The sequence below is a fragment of the Pseudophryne corroboree genome, chromosome 4 (genome assembly GCF_028390025.1).
Source record: "Pseudophryne corroboree isolate aPseCor3 chromosome 4, aPseCor3.hap2, whole genome shotgun sequence".
Taxonomy (NCBI): Eukaryota; Metazoa; Chordata; class Amphibia; order Anura; family Myobatrachidae; genus Pseudophryne; species Pseudophryne corroboree.
The window spans coordinates 503268519-503288504 of NC_086447.1; the positions used below are offsets into that span (position 1 = coordinate 503268519).

Here is a 19986-nt window from a genome sequence, read left to right on the forward strand (position 1 = left end):
TGCTAAATGGCAGCACTATATAAATTATTCCAACTTCAGTAATTGGGCGGTGCACTGTCATCAGTGTGTCCAAACACTTTTTAAAGGTTAACTAACTTTTGGCTTCATACAGTCCATGGACTGTATTTATGTGGTAAGAGCCAGAAAGGGAGAAACCACATAAACCAAAATATAGTGCCTGCTCTCTGTTAACAAAATGTGTATCTGGCCAGAGGTTTACAGTAAAGTGTAGGGTATGTAAATACAATAACACATAGTTACACAGATAAACAAACCACATACAACATAATTCTTTCACATTTGTACAATGTGTTTATGTTTGTATAACCAACACAATGCACATTGTGTTCATATTACTTGTATATTCTTAAATATCAAAATACATTTTTTTATAGTTGAAGTACCACACAAAGATAACATCCTCATTCTGAAGCAGGCCCAAAGGCTTGTAAGATAGACATGATTTTACTGTCAAATCAATAACTAGTTGTAATTTATCAGATTTTCATTTTATAGACAACACTGAGGTATAGTCATCTGCTGTTAATACATGAGGACTCTGAGCCCGATTCTGAGTTCTGCGCATGAGAGGGGAGGCGCGCATATTCCTGATTATCGGCAATCTGCGGCTGCGCATGGTCCACAGAACAGGCCTTGCACTGTCGCCCATAGTTCCCCTATTCCACTGACTGATCACTCGCAGCAGTGTTGAGGGGGTGGGCAGGTGGTTGAGGGGGTATGGGTCGTTGGATAAACACAACTTAGGTCGACAGTCATTAGGTCGACCATGGAAGGTCAACATGCATTAGGTCGACAGGGACAATAGGTCGACATGTACTAGGTCGACAGGTCAAAAGGTTGACATGAGGTTTTTGTTGTAGTTTTCTCCGTAAAGTGACGGGGAACCCAAATTAGTGCACTGTGTCCCCTCGCATGGCGAGTGAGCTTCGGGCAAGCTGCCTCGCTCTGCTACCGCTTCGCTCAGCACAGATTACCATTCCAATCGTAGTCCACGTGGACCGTTAAGTATGAAAAACTCATGTCGACCTTTTGACCTGTCAACCTAGTACATGTCAACCTAATGCATGTCGACCTAATGGCATTGTCGACCTTCAGTGATCAACCTAATGAGTGTCGACCTAACGACTGTAACACGGTTGAAGAAGAGCTGCGTTCCTGAAAACGGGGGTGCGCCACCCCCAGTTTCTGAGAGGAGAGAGGCCAGGGTCTGCATGTCACCATGCAGATTTGTTGGCCCCGCAGCCCCCACTGACGCTTACTTAGCTGGCCGCCTGCGATGGTCGTGACGTGCAGTTTCAGGGTATCACACTGGAATAGCAGTTACGTGCAGGAGGGGTCTCTTCTACTGAGGTGTCTCCTTCATTCCTCTCCTAGAGTTCAGATGGAAATTCAGTGCTACTTCCATGCGCCACTGAACTTTTATCCAGCTCCGAATCAGGCCCCCTGTTCAGTTGTTTAGCCACAACCTGACCAACCTGCAGCTGCAGAGATATATCACCTTACTGAGATCTATCTTTGTTTCACTTGTCACTTGTAGAAATTCTTGTGGAAAAATGATAATATTAAAAACATGTTATAACTAAATATCCCCCAGTGTCACGGGTTGAGTGGCATACAGTAGCTGCCTTATCTAGCAGGAGGGAGTTACAAGTAGTACACTTGTTGGCACAACAGGAGACACATTCACACCAGGCAGTGAGGCCTGCCTTGGAAAGCAGTAGGTGTTAATTACACTGATTTTTCAGGTTGCTGTGTTCTTGTCATTCCTTAGCTAGTATTTCTGAATGACCTCAACATCAGTGTCTGCAGACAATGCTGTTACTATGGCTCTGTCAGTGATAATGGCCAGTACTGTAACCTGAGTTTTCCTATATGTAGCGGAAAGTTTAGGGGACCAGACCGTGAGAAGGCTCCTTATGCTGGTGCTGACGTTGCAGAGTATAACCCGAAAAGCTGAGAGAGACTCCCCTGCTGCTGCTGCCTCCCACCTCTCACAGATTAGGGTTACATACACGCTCACTTTGGGGTGGGGCCTCATTGCCAACGCGGCTCAGGCAGGCTGGATGATTACAGTAGGAAGGGGGCAGACATCAGCCGCTCGGTCCCTTCCCCAATCCTCAGGGATGTGGGAAGTAGCGTTCTACGCCTTGGTGTGTCCTAATTTGAGAACGCTCTTGGCCGGGACAGCGGGACCCAACGGAGCATCGGCAGCAGCGGTTTGCGGTCCCCGATTGCTGGCTCAGGCTCCGAGCATGACCCTATGCCCGCAGGAGGCGCGCACAGATGGCTTGAGGATGCCCTGGGCACAGAGTTGCTTTCCCGGATCGTGTAGGATCCCGCGGTGCAGCCGGGGCTAGAGGGGCGCACACAGGGTCTACTCGGCTCCACACCCCGGGTGAGTCTCAGAAAAGTTATTCTGTGCCCCGTGTAACATGCAGTGACTGTCCTGCCTGTGTCTGTCCCGGTGCCGTGTGTTCTGCTGTGTACAGTGGCTTCAGGTATGTTCTAACCAGTAACGTATTCTGTACATACTATCACTGATAGCGCCATGTAGGTAGGTGTTACTGCAAATCTCAGCCCCAGAGATGCAGAAATGATTTGTCTGATGTTGCAATCGGAAGTGAGCATGTAGCGGTGCAGCGATGAGGGTGAGAGCAGTGCCTTATATCGGTAAGTACCCGGGGCTGTGGGGTGAGCACTGGCCATCACTGAAGGACGAGGCCCAATGTATGTGGGGAATACTGTTGGCTTCCCAGATGCAGTCCTTATGGAAAGGTAATCTTTACATCTGGGTTTTCTTTGTGTGTCAGCACCGCCTATACTCATGTGTACTTCATTTACTTTCTATTATCTCCACTATTTTTGTAACAACAACTAATTAGCAGCATTTTCCTGCTCTGTAAGTATTATTTATTAGGCAAATGCTGCTTATTTGTGTAAAAAGTTCTCCCTCCCATGTAACTGTTCAGCGTATTTGCTGTAAAAGTTTTCTGGTGATTGTAGGCAGTGTGCCGCCGTACATGCCTGCGCACATTTCCGTCTATTACCATAACTCAATATTGCCAATTTTCCTACGTACGTCTAAAGAGTAAGAGGGAAAACTAGTGATGTTGTTGGTCGCGATGTGCCATTGAAAAGGCATGGTAACACTGGTAATGACGGCGAAGTGCACACACAACATTGCTCATTTTACTTCACGCCCCCATAGAGGTGCTCAGTAAAAGGTGTGATCTTGCTGTACCACAATCTGTGCACATCCCGGATAACTGAATTACCCCATCAGTAGAGGTCAACTGTACTTATACAAGAGTGTGAAGGTGGGAGTTTGCACCATGAAACTCAACTACTGTACATGTGTGCATATGAGAAATGCCAATTCACAGGACCCGTGGCAACCAGGGAGAAGGGACACACACACTTTTTAGCTTCCATCTAGTTCAAAAACACCTTTCACATCAATACAATACAACCTACCTGTCGCACATCATTTAATCCATTATTGAGTCTTTTTTTAGAAAAATTGACATGAAACTGACTTGTCTTTATTGGCCAAATTATAGCACTTTTACACCAAAACCCAGATTCGACCCAGGTTTCTGGACACAGTTTCGACCTGGGTCAGACCCTGTCCTGTTTACACTGCACATTGAATCTGGGTTATTCCCGGGTTAGCCCCATTTACACTGAACCTGGGTCTGCCCTGCATGTCACTCAGAGACCCACTCTTTACACAGCCAATCAGCAGCTTTAACCTGGGTCGAGCTGTTTACACTGGGTTACCTGGGTTATTTTTTCAAGAACCCTTTTACACCAAGTTGTGACCTGGGTAGACCCAGCAATATATTGTGTCAAAAGCTCGTTGGAAAGGGGTATTAGTTTGCTGGATGGAATGTTGGTAATGTGTGGGGGCAAATCACAATTGACCATTTGCTCTCAAACACCGGAAAAGGGACAACAATGGCCATTCAGACAAATTGGTTAAATCAAATGGATTTCATCAATTGTTGAGCGCAAGGAAACACATCTGAATGAAGTGGTCCCCTGGGCTCCAGGTAGTTAAATCACAAAGTCAGTAAACTTGAATTGGTAGCCTTTAAGTTAGGCAGAACTTTTAGGAGACAATACTATATCAAATTGCATCACACAATGCTTGATTAATGGGGTATATTAAATGTATACTTTCTTAAGCCCAGTACTCACGGGCCGATGCGGGAGAGATGTGTGCTGAGCGAACCGCTCAGCATCTCTCCCGCCGCTCAGCACAGCGCGATCTGGGCTGCGCATCGCTATCGCTGTGGGGCATACACACGGAGCGATCATTCTTAAAATCTAAGCAGTCTGGTCAGATTGCTTAGATTTTAAGCAGCGATCGCTCCGTGAGTAACCCCCTTTAGTTTGGAAGTATGTCAGCTTTTATTTTGTATTTTTTGCAAAAAAGTAGATTTTATATAAATCCACTAAAGTTGTTGACATTTTTTTTGGTGCATTTTCAATCAAGCATCTACTTTAACTGTGATGTTCTCAGCTGTTGTAGATATTCACACAAGCTTTGTAACATAAACTACCAATAACACCTTATTGGGGGAATGAAATTACTGACGAAGAGAGCAAATTGCAGTTGCTGTGGCATTTAAATGCCGGCAACGGTAGCACATCTCGCACCCTTTGCCCAGCCGGTCAAATACCCGATTTGCACAAAAATACACGCTACCCTATGGGGTAGCAAACATATTTGCGCGAGATCCCACTGCCGTGCATATTGGGACAGGTAGAACAGATTCATCCTTAATTGAAATCCCCTATATGTGTCAGATTGGCCAACATTGTAAAGTTTATTTCTAATCTATGTGTAACAATGTATTTAGCAAATGCGCACCATGCATACAAAACCATTTGTAAAATAGAACAAAAACAATATATGCAAATATATTTATAACAGGAAATGAACTATTATTTTTGCTGACTTGTTGTATCAAGAGCCCTCATAGTTCCTGTTTTACAGTGTTTTGTTTATTAATTCCTAATAATCTGCAGAAAATTGCTCTGTTCCATTATCTTTTGGCAGATGTTTGTGTAGCATCTCATACTTACAAAGAAGTATGAAGGAGTGTCTTGCAAACTGAGGTTCTTTCACATAGCATGGGTTATACTTACCCATAGAAGGGATACCCAGAGGGGGGGAAAAAAAAACGTAATTTAAAGCAATTGTTCTCGAGCTTTCCCAACAGGTCATGTTTTGAAAATGTTGGTGAGTGAAAGTAGGTGGGATAATTACTGATCCATCAAATTAGATTAACACACCTGTGCAGAAATCCACAAAACGTGACCTGTTGTTGGTAGTTGAGGGGTTGGGTACAAAATCTAGACAGACAGACAGCGGTACCCTGATGCCGCCCGGTAAGTATTTTAGACCTAACCCCCCCTCCCCCCCCCAACCACAGCCTATCTCTAACCATCACCCCCGTCTCTAACCCTAACCCCACTAATCGGTGGGATCTGTTGAGATTCTGTTCTTCGGGATCCCGCTGATGTTGGCGCATCCCGAGCTGAGAACGCATGTTTTTAAAGAGTTAACCTAAATTCACATATTTTAAAGAGTTCTCCTTTTAAATAGATAAATCAGTGCTAAAGAAATGCGTGAGTTCACTTTGTAAGTTTTATCTGAACATATATCTCTGTCTGTGGTTGTGTTCTAGATTATGTATTTTTACTGAAACCATTTTTCCAGGAAGAAGAGAAATGTTTGCTTCTCACCCCTAAACAGGAAAGCTACAGATATCTGTTTGTTGATCAAAGCTACATCAACATAAATACTGTAGCAGTTACAATTTGAAATTTGTAATGTACTTCTTTTACAATTAATGATAATTTGCTAGGAAACCACAGTGTTTTTGTAATGCAAAAGTTGAATTATGAATTTAAAAATATGCAACATGCAGAACTTTTCGTTCTGTGCAAATGTGCCTGGTTGTCTGCCTCATGTATAACGGGTGTAGTATGGTATGCTTGTGGCCAGCATACCGGCGCCGGAATCCCGACCGCCGGTATACTGACAGCTGGGCGCGCGCAAATGAGCCCCTTGCGGGCACGGTGGCACGCTCTGCGCTTCACGCTATCTATTCTACCTCCAGGGAGATCATGGACGCCCAAAAAGGAGAAAAGGTGTCGGTATGCCGGGTGTCGGGGTTCCGGCGTCGGTATACTGTGCGCCGGTATCCCAACAGCCGGCAAACTGAAGACCACCCTGTATAACAAGGGGTAAGCCCCCATTCTAGGTTTTTGGAACTGCCCACTTCAGGGGCGTATCTACCACTTGACCAGGATGGCACCCACCAGAGGTGGTCAAGTGGGGGTGGGGCACTAGCTAGCAATGCCACCTGTGATCATGGGTTGGAACTACACCCGAATGCGGCACGGACATCCATACACCCGAGATACCCCAGTATCCACTTTGCAAATGCGGTTGCGGCTTTTGCTATCAGAGCCACAGCTACAGAGCTCTCTGCGTGCAGAATACATGCCCAGCTGCAGGGGGCCACCAGTCTGGTTCCTGTAACACTGGTCTGTGTGAGATATGGCTGTCTCTCTGGTTAGAAGCACGTGTTTGCGTGTGTGTATATATACCTGATGACGGGCTGCTGCCCGAAACATGATGAATTGAAAAGTTAATAAAGAAATCATTGCATCAAAGACTCGTGAGTGCCGCATCAATTCTCTTACTAAATACGGGCTACTCAACCCTGGGAGGGCACCAGAGCATTACACTGTTACACGGAGACGAGTGCTGGGTTTACGTTTTGTGTGTGTATATGTATGTGTGTGTGTGTGTGTATATATATATATATATATATATATATATATATATATATATATATATATATATAATGTGTGTGTAATAAATATATATATTAAATTAATTTGTGGCAATAGGGGCAGTGTACTACAGTGGAACCGGGGGTGTTTAGCTGACAAATCCAAGCCACGTTTTTGGAGGGTAGAAAATGTCTGTCTTACCTGTCTGACCTCAGTGCATTTCACCCTTGCATCTTGGTGCAGTTAACTGCATGTGACTGATTAACCAGAGCATCTGTGAGGAACTCCCTTAACCACCTAATTGACAATTTCTTCCCCACAAAACCGCTCAGACTTTTTTTTTTTTTGTGTGTGTTTGTTTTATTACTTTCACTGCACACCCACCCCCCCCTTTCCTTCCCCTCTGTTACTGTGCCAGAGTCTTTGCTCCCTATTAGCCAGCGTATTCTTCCTAAATATCACTGGGAAGATGGCGCTGGCCAAGGAGGATGGACCTGCTTCCTGATCAAGTAAGCCCCCGTCTTCCCCTCTCTGTTAAAAGGGCAAAGCCTCCCTGCAATTATTTTCTTTTTTACATAATTTAATGGGTGTCGTCACACCCACTTTCTCATACATCCTAGAGGATGCTGGGGTCCACTTCATGACCATGGGGTATAGACGGTTCCGCAGGAGCCATGGGCACTCTTAAGACTTTTCAATGGTTGTGAACTGGCTCCTCCCTCTATGCCCCTCCTCCAGACCTCAGTTTTAGAACTGTGCCCAGGCAGACTGTATGCTACTGAGCTTCTCTGAAAAGACTTATGTTAGGTTTTTTGTTTTCAGGGAGAACTGCTGGCAACAGTCTCCCTGCTTCGTGGGACTGAGGGGGCAGAAGTAGGAACCAACTTCCTGAAGAGTTTCATGGCTCTGCTTCTGGCTGACAGGACACCATTAGCTCCTGAAGGGTACTGAACGCTAGCCGTGTCTAGATGTTCACTCCCACAGCACGCCGTCACCCCCCTCACAGAGCCAGAAGACAGGTGAGTAGAAGAAGACAGATCTTCTATCAAGAAAAGTGATGGCTGAGGTACAGTGAGGCTGGCGGGAGCGCAGCGCGCCATTGCTGCCCACACACACAGGCACTGCAGAGCGCGTGGGGGGGGGGAGCCCTGGGCAGCAAAAACACCTCTATAAACTGGCAAAAAGGGGGCATCAGATGCCCAGGCACAGCCCTACCCCTGCCAGTATAAATATTCTGAAAAGTTTCTGAGGTAAAAAGGGTGGAGCTTCTTCCTCAGGCTGCCAGCACACTGCTCAGTGCCATTTTCTCTCTCCTCAGGCTGCAGAGAAATCGCTGGTCCTCCTTCACTTCTGACTACAAGTATCAGGGTGCAAAACAGGGAGGGGCACAAGCGAATTTGGTGCTTTTACAAGTGTGTTTTACTGTGTAAAAAGCGCTGCATGTCAGTGGGCATTCTGTGTTCACAGGCATTAGATACTGGCGCTGGGGTTGTGAACTGGCTGCTCCTAAACTGTGTCCCTCTGACAGATTTTACTGTGGGTCTGTCCCCTATAAGTCCCAGTGTGTCTGTGTGTTATACACGTGTGTAAGACATATCAGAGGCAGGGAGTTCCTCCCCGGAGGAAACCATTTTAGGGACACAGAAGTGTAATGTGGTGGCGCTGCCGGCACATCAAGAACCTGCATGGGTGAAAGAAATACGTGATAGTATGCATCATGTCAATAGGAGATTAGATAAGTCTGAATCTCATGCTGAGTGCTGGAGAAAATCTGTGGAGGAAGTGATTTTTCAGGGCTCTGTTCTTCCATCCGCAGGTGACCCCTCTGGGTCACATAAGAGACCATTTGTGAATACTGATACCGACACGGACACTGATTCTTGTGTCGACGATAGTGACTCCAGAGAAATAGATCATAAATTGGCAAAAAATATACAATATATGATTGTGGCTATAAGGTAAGTTCTGGAAGTAACGGAAGCCACTCCTGTACCTCAGGAGAAGGCTTATTTCTATAAAGAAAAGAAATCTAAGGTCACTTTCCCTCCTTCCCACGAGCTTAATACACTCTTTGAAGGGATGTGGGTGAATCCTGAAAAGAAAATTCGTATTCCCAAGAGAATTCAGATAGCTTATCCTTTCCTGGTGGAGGACAGGAAAAATTGGGAGTCACCCCCTGTGTTAGACAGTGCACTGTCCAGGTTGACAAAGAAGGTCATTCTCCCTGCACCTGACACGGCTTCACTAAAAAAGCCGGCAGACCGAAAGATGGAAACTACATTGAAATCCATTTATGTTGGCAATGGTACGCTGCTCAGGCCCACAATTGCTTGCGCGTGGGTGAGTCGCGCTATTGAAAAATGGTCAGAAAGCGTGTCATCAAAAATTGACACGATTGATAAAGATGAGATACTCCTTAAGTTAGGGAATATCAAAGACGCTGCCGCATACATGCTAGAAGCGATGAAAGATATTGGACTCTTGAGTTCACAAGCCGCTACCATGCCAGTATCGGCTCGGCGGGCGTTGTGAATTCGCCAGTGGAACGCGGATGCAGATTCCAAAAGAAATATGGAGGCTCTTCCATATAATGGTGAGGCCTTATTTGGCGATGGACTGGATGCGTTAGTCTCGGCAGCTACCGCAGGTAAGTCGACATTTTTGCCCTCTGCGCCTGCACCGGCAAAAAAGACATATCACCCGCACATGCAGTCCTTTCGGCCCAATAAATACAAAAAAGCGAGATGTTCCCCCTTCTTTGCGGGTAGGGCAAGGGGAAAGGGAAAGAAGTCCACAGCAGCTTCAGGTTCCCAGGAGCAGAAGTCTACCCCTACTTCTGCCAAATCTTCAGCATGACGCTGGGGCTCCTTTTGCGGGAGGCTGCTCGGGTGGGGACATGTCTCAAACTGTTCAGCCAAGGTTGGATTCTGTCTGGCCTGGATCCCTGGGTGTTGCAAATAGTGTCCGAGGGATACAAGCTGGAGTTTCAAGACGTTCCCCCATGCCGATTTTTCAAATCGACCTTGCCAGCTTCTCTTCCAGAAAGGGAAGCAGTAACAGCGGCAATCCAAAAATTATGTCAGGATCAGGTCATAGTCCTGATACCTTTTGTCACAACAAGGGGAGGGGTTTTATTCAAGCCTTTTTGTAGTTCCGAAGCCGGACGGCTCGGTCAGACCGATCCTAAACCTGAAAATCTGAATCTCTACTTGAAACGATTCAAGTTCAAAATGGAATCACTGAGGGCAGTGATTTCCAGTCTGGAGGAGGGGGCTACATGGTGTCTGTAGACATAAAGGATACTTACCTGCATGTTCCCATTTATCCTCCTCTCCAGGCTTATCTGAGATTTGCGGTTCAGGATTGCAATTACCAATTCCAGACGTTACCTTTCGGTCTCTCCACGGTGCCGAGGGTATTCACCAAGGTGATGGCGGAGATGATGGTTCTTCTGCGTCAAAATGGAGTCAATAGAATTCCTTATCTAGACGATCTCCTGATAAAGGCAAGATCCAGGGAGCAGTTGTTACAAAACATCACACTCTCCCTGTTAATACTCCAACAACACGGTTGGATCATAAATGATCACAGGGGTAAATTTACTAAGGTGGGAGATTTTTAGAACTGGTGATGTTGCCTATGGCAACCAATCAGATTCTACTTACCATTTATCTAGCTGCTTCTAGCAGATAATAGATATAATCTGATTGGTTGCTAGGGGCAACATCACCAGTTCTAAAAATCTCCCACCTTAGTAAATTTACCCCACAGTTGGAACCGGCGACAAGATTGTCTTTTCTTGGGATGATTCTGGACACAGAAGTTCAGAGAGTATTTCTTCCGGTGGAAAAGGCTCTGGAAATCCAGAAAATGATAAAACAGATATTGAAACCATCGAGTGTGTCGATCCATCAGTGCATTCGGTTGTTGGGGAAGATGGTGGCAGCCTACGAGGCCATACAGTTTGGCAGGTTCCATGCCAGGGTATTCCAGTGGGACCTGTTGGACAAGTGGTCGGGATCCCACCTACACATGCACCGGAAGATAATCCTGTCGTCAAAAGACAGGATTTCGCTCCTGTGGTGGCTACACAGTTCTCACCTACTAGTGGGACGCAGGTTCGGGATTCAGGACTGGGTCCTGGTAACCACGGATGCAAGTCTCCGAGGCTGGGGAGCTGTCACTTCGGGAAAGCTTCCAAGGAAAATGGTCAAGTCAGGAAGCCTGCCTTCACATAAACGTGCTGGAATTGAGAGCCATTTACAATGGCCTTCAACAAGCGGTACATCTTCTTCAAGATCATTCCGTGCAGATCCAGTCAGACAATGTAACAGCAGTCGCGTACATAAACGGTCAGGACGGAACGAAAAGCAGAGCGGCAATGGCAGAGGTGACGAAGAGCCTCCTCTGGGCAGAAAGACATGTAAAGGCTCTGTCGGCAATTTTTATTCCGGGAGTAGACAACTGAGAAGCAGACTTCCTCAGCAGACACTATCTCCATCCTGGAGAGTGGGGCCTCCACCAAGAAGTCTTCGCAGAGGTGACAAGTCTTTTGGGAGTTCCTCAAGTAGACATGATGGCATCTCGTCTCAACAAGAAGCTTCAGAAATATTGTTCCAGGTCGAGAGACCCTCAAGCAATAGCAGTGGATGCGCTAGTGGCCCAGTGGGTGTTTCCGGTCGGTGTATGTCTTCCCTCCACTTCAGCTGATCTCAAAGGTGCTCAGGATCATAAGGAGAACAAGAGTTCGAGCAATCTTCATTGCCCCAGACTGGCCAAGGAGGGCTTGGTACCAAAATCTTCAGGAGTTGCTCATAGAAGATCCTAGGCCTCTTCCTCTTCGTGAGGACCTGCTGCAGCAGGGGCCGTGCGTGTATCAAGACTTACCGCGGCTTCGTTTGACGGCATGGCTGTTTAGCGCCGGATCCTAGCCGAAAGGGTATTCCCAAGGAAGTCATCCCCACCCTTATTCAGGCCAGGAAAGGAGTAACGTCGAAACATTACCACCGTATTTGGAGAAAATATGTGTCTTGGTGTGAATCCAAGAAGGCTCCTACGGAAGAGTTGCAGTTGGGACGTTTTCTCCATTTTCTGCAGGCTGGTGTGGAGGCGGGCCTCCGATTGGGGTCAATCAAGGTCCAGATTTCGGCCTTGTCAGTGTTCTTCCAAAAACAATTGGCCTCTTCCAGAGGTTCAGACCTTCGTGAAAGGGGTTCTGCACATCCAGCCTCCAGTGGCACCATGGGACCTTAATGTGGTGTTGCAGTTTCTTCAATCGGATTGGTTTGAGCCTCTACAAGAGATAGAATTGAAGTTTCTTACTTGGAAAGTGGTGATGCTTTTGGCATTGGCTGCCGCACGGCGGGTGTCTGAGTTGGGGGCCTTGTCTCACAAGAGCCCTTACCTGATCTTCCATGAAGATAAGGCAGAGTTGAGAACTCGTCAACATTTTCTTCCAAAGGTGGTTTCATCTTTCCACATAAACCAACCTATTGTGGTGCCAGTAGTTACTGACACGTTCACTGGATGTGGTTAGAGCTTTGAAGATATATGTCGCTAGAACAGCTCGAATACGGAAAACAGAGTCTTTGTTTGTCCTATATGCTCCCAACAAGGGCCCTCATTCCGAGTTGTTCGCTCGCAAGCGGATTTTAGCAGATTTGCTCATGCTAAGCCGCCGCCTACTGGGAGTGAATCTTAGCATCTTAAAATTGCGAACGATGTATTCGCAATATTGCGATTACACACCTCGTAGCAGTTTCTGAGTAGCTCCAGACTTACTCGGCATCTGCGATCATTTCACTGCTTGTCGTTCCTGGTTTGACGTCACAAACACACCCAGCGTTCGCCCAGACACTCCCCCGTTTCTCCGGCCACTCCTGCGTTTTTTCCGGAAACGGTAGCGTTTTCCCACACGCCCATAAAACGGCCTGTTTCCGCCCAGTAACACCCATTTCCTGTCAATCACATTACGATCGCCAGAACGATGAAAAAGCCGTGAGTAAAAATCCTAACTGCATAGCAAATTTACTTGGCGCAGTCGCAGTGCGGACATTGCGCATGCGCATTAAGCGGAAAATCGCTGCGATGCGAAGATTTTTACTGAGCGAACAACTCGGAATGAGGGCCAAGATTGGGTGTCCTGCTTCCAAGCAGACTATTCCGCGTTGGACCAGAAGTATGATTCAGCACGCTCATACTACGGCTGGATTGCCGTTACCGACGTCTGTGAAGGCCCATTCCACTAGGAAGGGGGGATCTCGGCATTGCAACTTTGCCGAGCAGCTACTTGGTCGGGGTCAAACTCATTTGCAAAATTCTACAAGTTTGACACCTTGGCTGATGTAGACCTCAAGTTCGGTCAATCGGTGCTGCAGGGTCATCCGCACTCTCCCACCCGTACTGGAGCTTTGGTATAAACCCCATGGTCATGAAGTGGACCCCAGCATCCTCTAGGACGTATGAGAAAACAGGATTTTGATACCTACCGGTAAATCCTTTTCTCCTAGTCCGTAGAGGATGCTGGGCGCCCGTCCCAGTGCGTACTTTACCTGCAGTTTTGTTTATTAGAGTTACACATGTTGTGTTTTATTAGTTTCAGCATGTTTGCTTTAATTGGTTCATGCCTGTTGGCGTGTGTTATGTTGAATGCCATGTTGTGCGGCATGGTTGAGGTGTGAGCTGGTATGTATCTCACCATTAGTATTTAAAGTAAATCCTTTCCTGGAAATGTCCGTCTCCCTGGGCACAGTTCCTATAACTGAGGTCTGGAGGAGGGGCATAGAGGGAGGAGTCAGTTCACACCCATTGAAAAGTCTTAAGAGTGCCCATGGCTCCTGCGGAACCGTCTATACCCCATGGTCATGAAGTGGACCCCAGCATCCTCTACGGCCCAGGAGAAAAGGATTTACAGGTAGGTATCAAAATCCTGTTTTTTTTAAGCTGTGGCTCTTTACACTCCTGGGGGTTCCCCACACCCCCATGGGCATGTACTTCCCCCACCCCTATATGCAGAGTGCAGCAGAGTGTGTGTTAGGGGATACTGATGATCATTCATACAGTGCACATCGCCTCCTTCATACATAGAGTAGAAGCGGAATCAGCGCACAAAATTGTGCTGATACCGCTTCTCCTCCATAGGGACCTGTCTTACATCTACATCTCAGTCTTTAAGGTCAAATACACTGATGCCTCCTTCTCCTCAATATCCATAAAAACCTGCTGGGCGTTACTGGACAAGTATGGTACCAGCTTTTCAACACAGACTTCCAGTGGCCATTTCTCCCTCTTTACTGTTCTCTTGAAGGTGGTGAAGTAGGCTCTATGTCATCTTCAGTTGACATTTCCTGAAGCTTGGGTTCCCCCTTAGGTCCTGGCTGTTGGTGTTGGCATTGCAGCAGCACCCGTTCATACTGCAATTCTTGCTGCTGTTGCATCTGTAGCTGCTGCAGTGGTTAAAACACTGAATGAGTGACAAAACATAATTCACAATGTTTTTAATGTCCATGTGGTGTTTCACGGAGCACATACATCTACTGATGTCGAGGAAAAGCAGCCCGCTTCTTACCTGTGACGTTGTCTGCTGCTGCTGCTCATTTTCAGTGATGGTCCTGGACAGTGGTGCTGATCTGATTTCATATTCTAGCAAATTACTTCTTAAAGAGAACTGTTGACACATGTCAGCTAAGGCTCTACCAATAAGCGCACACAGTGGGTCATTCCGAGTTAATCACACGTAGCAACTTTTTGCTGCATGCGCGATCAACTAGAAACCGCCTATGGGGGAATGTATTTTAGCATAGCAAGCCTGCGATTGCTTGTGCAGCCTTGCTATGCTAAAAAAGTTTTGTGTAAAAGAAGACTAGCGCTGCAGTTACTTACCCTGTGCGATGGATCCATCGATGAAGGTCCCGGAATTGACGTCAGACATCCGCCCTCAAAACGCCTGCGTTCGGATCTCCACGCGCAGAAAACGGTGAGTAGACGCCCCAATCCGCCTCCCAGCTGTCAATCTTCTTGCGATCCGCGCTGCGACTGCTTTCTTCCTTGCCGGCGTTGTTGCCCAGCGACTCCCGTCGCTGAGAAACGACGCGCCTGCACATTGCGTCTGCCGTGCATGCGCAGAACCGACCTGTTCGCACCACTGCAATGAACCGCAGTGTGCGAACGGGTCGGAATGACCCCCACAGTACTTCCATAGGCTCTTCTCCCCATGAACTGCTCTCACAGGTACACCTTCACAGCTGTCCCCGTTCATTTATGATTTTACGTGATGGACAGTTTAACATATTTAGTAATCTTTCACATAAGCACAGGGAGGCGGAAACTGGTTAATTTATTTTCCTGCCTGTAAAATCTTAATGTTCCATTAGGAAAATAACCAAAAGCCAGCATTAAATAATGGCCATTTAATCATACAATTAATCTAAAAAAACTTCCACTAATACTTCTATTTTGGATGGGTGTTTTTGCACGTTAGGTTTGTGTTCTATAAGCATTACTAAAAAAGTAAACACACGCGTCAAACATTTATTGCTAGTTATTACTAGTCTTGGTAGTGCAGGGCTTGACATTTTGTTTCTAAAATGTAGGGGCCAGGATGAAAGCGAAGGAGCCAGACATCACCGTCCCAAAAGAACTGTCACCACTCACCCCCTTCCCTTTCACAGCCACATCACTGTGCAGCTACCCCCCGAGCAAACAAACAAACACATACATACATACATACATACTACTTAAAAAAAATAAAAAAAAACACTGAAAAAGCCAGATCCACATAAAAAAACCAAAACACTGGATAAGCCAGGTCCACGTCAAATACATTGCAAAAGCCAGATCCAAATTAACAAAAAAAAAAAATTCCCAGAGGTAGTACAGTGCTGGTACTCACTGTGGGCTGAGGATTTGTTATGTGGGTCCCTCACTGTGGAGGCTGCAGTAGGATGGCAGCCGGAACCCTCTGAATGGAGCCCAGTCACAATGAAGATGCAGGGGTGTGTGTCTCAGATAGTCAGGCTGCGGGACAGCTTCCAGACGAGGGCCCAGCAGCAAGAATGCAGGGCAGCAGTGGCCACGGAACCAGACAATGGGCATGATGGGGACAGCCGGACAGAGAATTCTCTCCCTCTCCTACGGTATATTGTGCATGCTCCAAGTTCAGTTTGGACATGCACATATGTACTCTCGAGGCCACTTCACAGTGGGGTGAGATCATCATGCATCGCTGGATATAAGGTAAGTATAGAAGTGACCAGGACCATCTTAATGTTGTATAGGCATACTGGCCAGCTGCCCAGGGCCTCTCAATTCTAGAAGTCCTTCAAGCTTGGGTGAGTGATGATCACACAATCAGAGCGGCAAGGCAGCATTCTCTACCTGCCTCCCAGCCTGCAACCAGACAGTGAATGACTGTCAGCATGTTAATTGATAGATGGCTGGCTGGAGCTATCCACCAGTGACGTGCAGCGACTTATATGACTGGGGAGGCACTGGCTAATTAAACCCCTTTCTCCCTCTTCCCCCCCCTTTCCTCCCACCAAGAAATAAAAAAGGCATGCAGTTTTCTCATTTAACAACAACCAGCACCAGGCACAACCAGCAAGGGGGGTAGTGCCATAGCAGGAGAGACACTCAGTGTGGGGTTCCCCTGCCATCACATTAACCAGCCCTCAAACTGGTCAGCCCAGGGCTGCAATTCCTTGGAATCAAATGGAGTCCCTCCTCCCGAGCAACAACCAGCACTGGGCTGATAGCCCAGTGCTATACCCCACACCACCCCCTGGTGGCAGTGGGTGCGGGGTTCATTGTATGTTAATATTGTTCTTTACAGGTGGCCTACAGGTCCCAGCAAGCCTGCCCCAGCATGCTGGCACTTGGAGAACCATAAGTGCCAGGATGCCCGGACGTAAAGGGCCCGCTGGCACCTGTAGTCCATCTATAAAGAAAATATTAAACTAAAAACGCGACGCATAATGTTTGAATAATTTATTACACTGAGTCTACACCTGGGGGCGGCGGCCTTTAAGCTCTTTTTCATGGCCGCCGCCTTCCCAGGACTTCCGATGTCGTCTTCTTCTTGTATCGTCACCTAGGGGGGCGGCGGCCTTTAAGCTCTTTTTCATGGCCGCCGCCCCCAGGACAACCGGAGACTTCTTTCTTCAGGAGCTCTTCCACACTCCCTCCTTGCTGATGGACTACCCAGCCACTGCCTCACACTGACTTATATAAGCCAGCCGAGGGGGCGGGGCGATGATGTGGCGAGCCGTGATTGGCTCACGCGGCCATTTTTAATTAAAAAAATGGCTCTGCTGCGCCAGTTTTGAAATGGGTAGTCGCTGCAGTGCTGAAGTGTGAACAATGGCTAGCAGGGACTGGATTCACACGGATCTAGGCATGCTGCCATCCACACTATCACCGCCGGGTCCCACCGCTGCGATCGCCCGCTTCCTCCGCCGTCTACTGCTGCCACATATATCCGCTACCCAGCGGATCCAGCAGCACTGGATCCGCTGGGCCAATCACATCTTCTAGGCTGACAGGGGCGTGCTTTCATGTGGGCTGAAAGCACGCCCCTGTCATTGAGGCACCTGTATTGGTGCCGCTCTACAGTAATTTTTCAATGGACTTTTACAGCCCATGGATTGGCCCCGCCCCTGTCTGCCCCCCGCCTCAGCTCCTTCATTACAGTCAGCCGGAGGCACCGCTCTCATTTCCTCCTGCGACTGTATTTCACAGGGGAAATGATTAAAATAACAAAGTACATATCTATGACACAGAATCTGTTATAAATATCTTCTCTGTATTTTAATCATTATGACAGCGGAGGCACTGCCTCCCCTGACTGCACGTCCCTGCAGTATTCCTCAGTCAGTGCCGACAGCCATCACTGTATGGAAGCACATGGAGAAACGGTGCAGGACTGCAGGAGGTGCATGCTTTGATTTTTTTTCTTATTGGTTCCCGTGAATGGGTGTACTCGTATAGGGATCAGAGTGCATTGCTTTGCCCAGGGCCTACAGTGCTTTGAAAATTGCTCTGGTAGGGACAGTGAACTGTTGGTACCGAGAGAGGTTTTTGCATAGACTGAAAGGTTGACTTGACTTATTCCCTAGAATGGGAGGTGATTAAAAATCTCTTTTCTATCAGTTATTTAGAAGCTTGGATATAATTTTGAGGACCATTCCAGCAGCTGCTGTTTTTGGTGTGCATTGCAAGTACATACTCTATGGGGTAAATTTACTAACATTCGTAATTTTCCGTTTGAGGTCAAAGTTCAATCACGAATGACATCGAAAGTGTAAATATGCAACTTTTTGAATTGATTACGACTAATTTACTAAGCTGCCGTATTCTGCATTTTCGGTTTTTCCGATGTCGATGTCATTCGTTTTTTTAGGCAGTGTTTTACGTGAGTGACTTGTAAAACACTGCCGACTTTAATACAATGAATCTCGGCCGGATCTGAGAGATCCGTGCAGGGCTTCATTGTGCACCTTGTTAAAAAAATAAAAAAAATTTAAACTTAAAAAAAAAATTGCGTGGGGTCCCCCCTCCTAAGCCAAACCAGCCTCGGGCTCTTTGAGCCGGCCCTGGTTGCAAAAATATGGGAAAAAAATTGACAGGAGTTCCCCCATATTTAAGCAACCAGCACTGGGCTTTGCGCCTGGTCCTGGTTCCAAAAATACGGGGGACAAAAAGCGTAGGGGTCCCCCGTATTTTTGAAACCAGCACCGAGCTCCACTAGCTGGACAGATAATGCCACAGCCGGGGGTCACTTTTATACAGTGCCTTGCGGCCGTGGCATCAAATATCCAACTAGTCACCCCTGGCCGGGGTACCCTGGGGGAGTGGGGACCCCTTCAATCAAGGGGTCCCCCCCCCCCAGCCACCCAAGGGCCAGGAGTGAAGCCCAAGGCCGTCCCCCCATCCAATGGGCTGCGGATGGGGGGCTGATAGCCTTTGTTGAAAGTAATGAATATTGTTTTTAGTAGCAGTACTACAAGTCCCAGCAAGCCTCCACCGCAAGCTGGTACTTGGAGAACCACAAGTACCAGCATGCGGCGGAAAACCGGGCCCGCTGGTACCTGTAGTACTACTACTAAAAAAATACCCCAATAAAGACATTACACACACACCTTGAAAGTATAACTTTAATGCATACATACACACCACCATATACACATACTTACCTTATGTTCACACGAGGGTCGGTCCTCTTCTCCAGTAGAATCCATGGTGTACCTGTTGAAAAAATCCTACTCACCAAATCCAGTGTAGAGGGCTCCTCGGATAATCCATTTGTAATCCACGTACTTGTAAAAATAAAAAAACGGGACACCCGACCACGAACTGAAAGGGGACCCATGTTTTCACATGGGACCCCTTTCCCCGAATGCCAGAAACCCCCTCTGACTGATGTCTAAGTGGGTTTCTTCAGCCAATCAGGGAGCGCCACGTTGTGGCACCCTCCTGATCGGCTGTGTGCTCCTGTACTGTCTGACAGGCGGCACACGGCAGTGTTACAATGTAGCGCCTATGCGCTCCATTGTAACCAATGGTGGGAACTTTGAGGTCAGCGGTGAGGTCACTTTCGGTCAACCGCTGACCACAAAGTTCCCACCATTGGTTACAATGGAGCGCATAGGCGCTACATTGTAACACTGCCGTGTGCTGCCTGTCAGACAGTACAGGAGCACACAGCCGATCAGGAGGGTGCCACAACGTGGCGCTCCCTGATTGGCTGAAGAAACCCACTTAGACATCAGTCAGAGGGGGTTTCTTGCATTCGGGGAAAGGGGTCCCATGTGAAAACATGGGTCCCCTTTCAGTTCGTGGTCGGGTGTCCCGTTTTTTTATTTTTACAAGTACGTGGATTACAAATGGATTATCCGAGGAGCCCTCTACACTGGATTTGGTGAGTAGGATTTTTTCAACAGGTACACCATGGATTCTACTGGAGAAGAGGACCGACCCTCGTGTGAACATAAGGTAAGTATGTGTATATGGTGGTGTGTATGTATGCATTAAAGTTATACTTTCAAGGTGTGTGTGTGTGTGTGATGTCTTTATTGGGGTATATTTTTAGTAGTAGTACTACAGGTACCAGCGGGCCCGGTTTTCCGCCGCATGCTGGTACTTGTGGTTCTCCAAGTA

The 19986-nt window shown here is 47.3% G+C and overlaps 1 protein-coding gene across 4 annotated transcripts in view; it reads left to right on the forward strand.

The window, feature by feature from the left end:
* Nucleotides 1–2001: 2001 nt before the first annotated feature.
* Nucleotides 2002–19986, forward strand: part of DSE (dermatan sulfate epimerase) — a 162460-nt gene continuing 144475 nt past the window's right edge. Inside the window, exon 1 of one of the 4 annotated variants that reach the window (XM_063917170.1) lies at nucleotides 2002–2416. Coding sequence is in view for 1 of the 4 variants with exons in the window: in XM_063917169.1 (XP_063773239.1) it covers nucleotides 2664–2691 (28 nt within the window). In the remaining 3 variants the exon portion in view is untranslated. Of the gene's footprint in view, nucleotides 2417–2436; nucleotides 2520–2648; nucleotides 2692–2778; nucleotides 2797–19986 lie in introns of those variants that run through there. The other 3 variants (XM_063917171.1, XM_063917169.1, XM_063917168.1) reach the window with 3 other exon arrangements.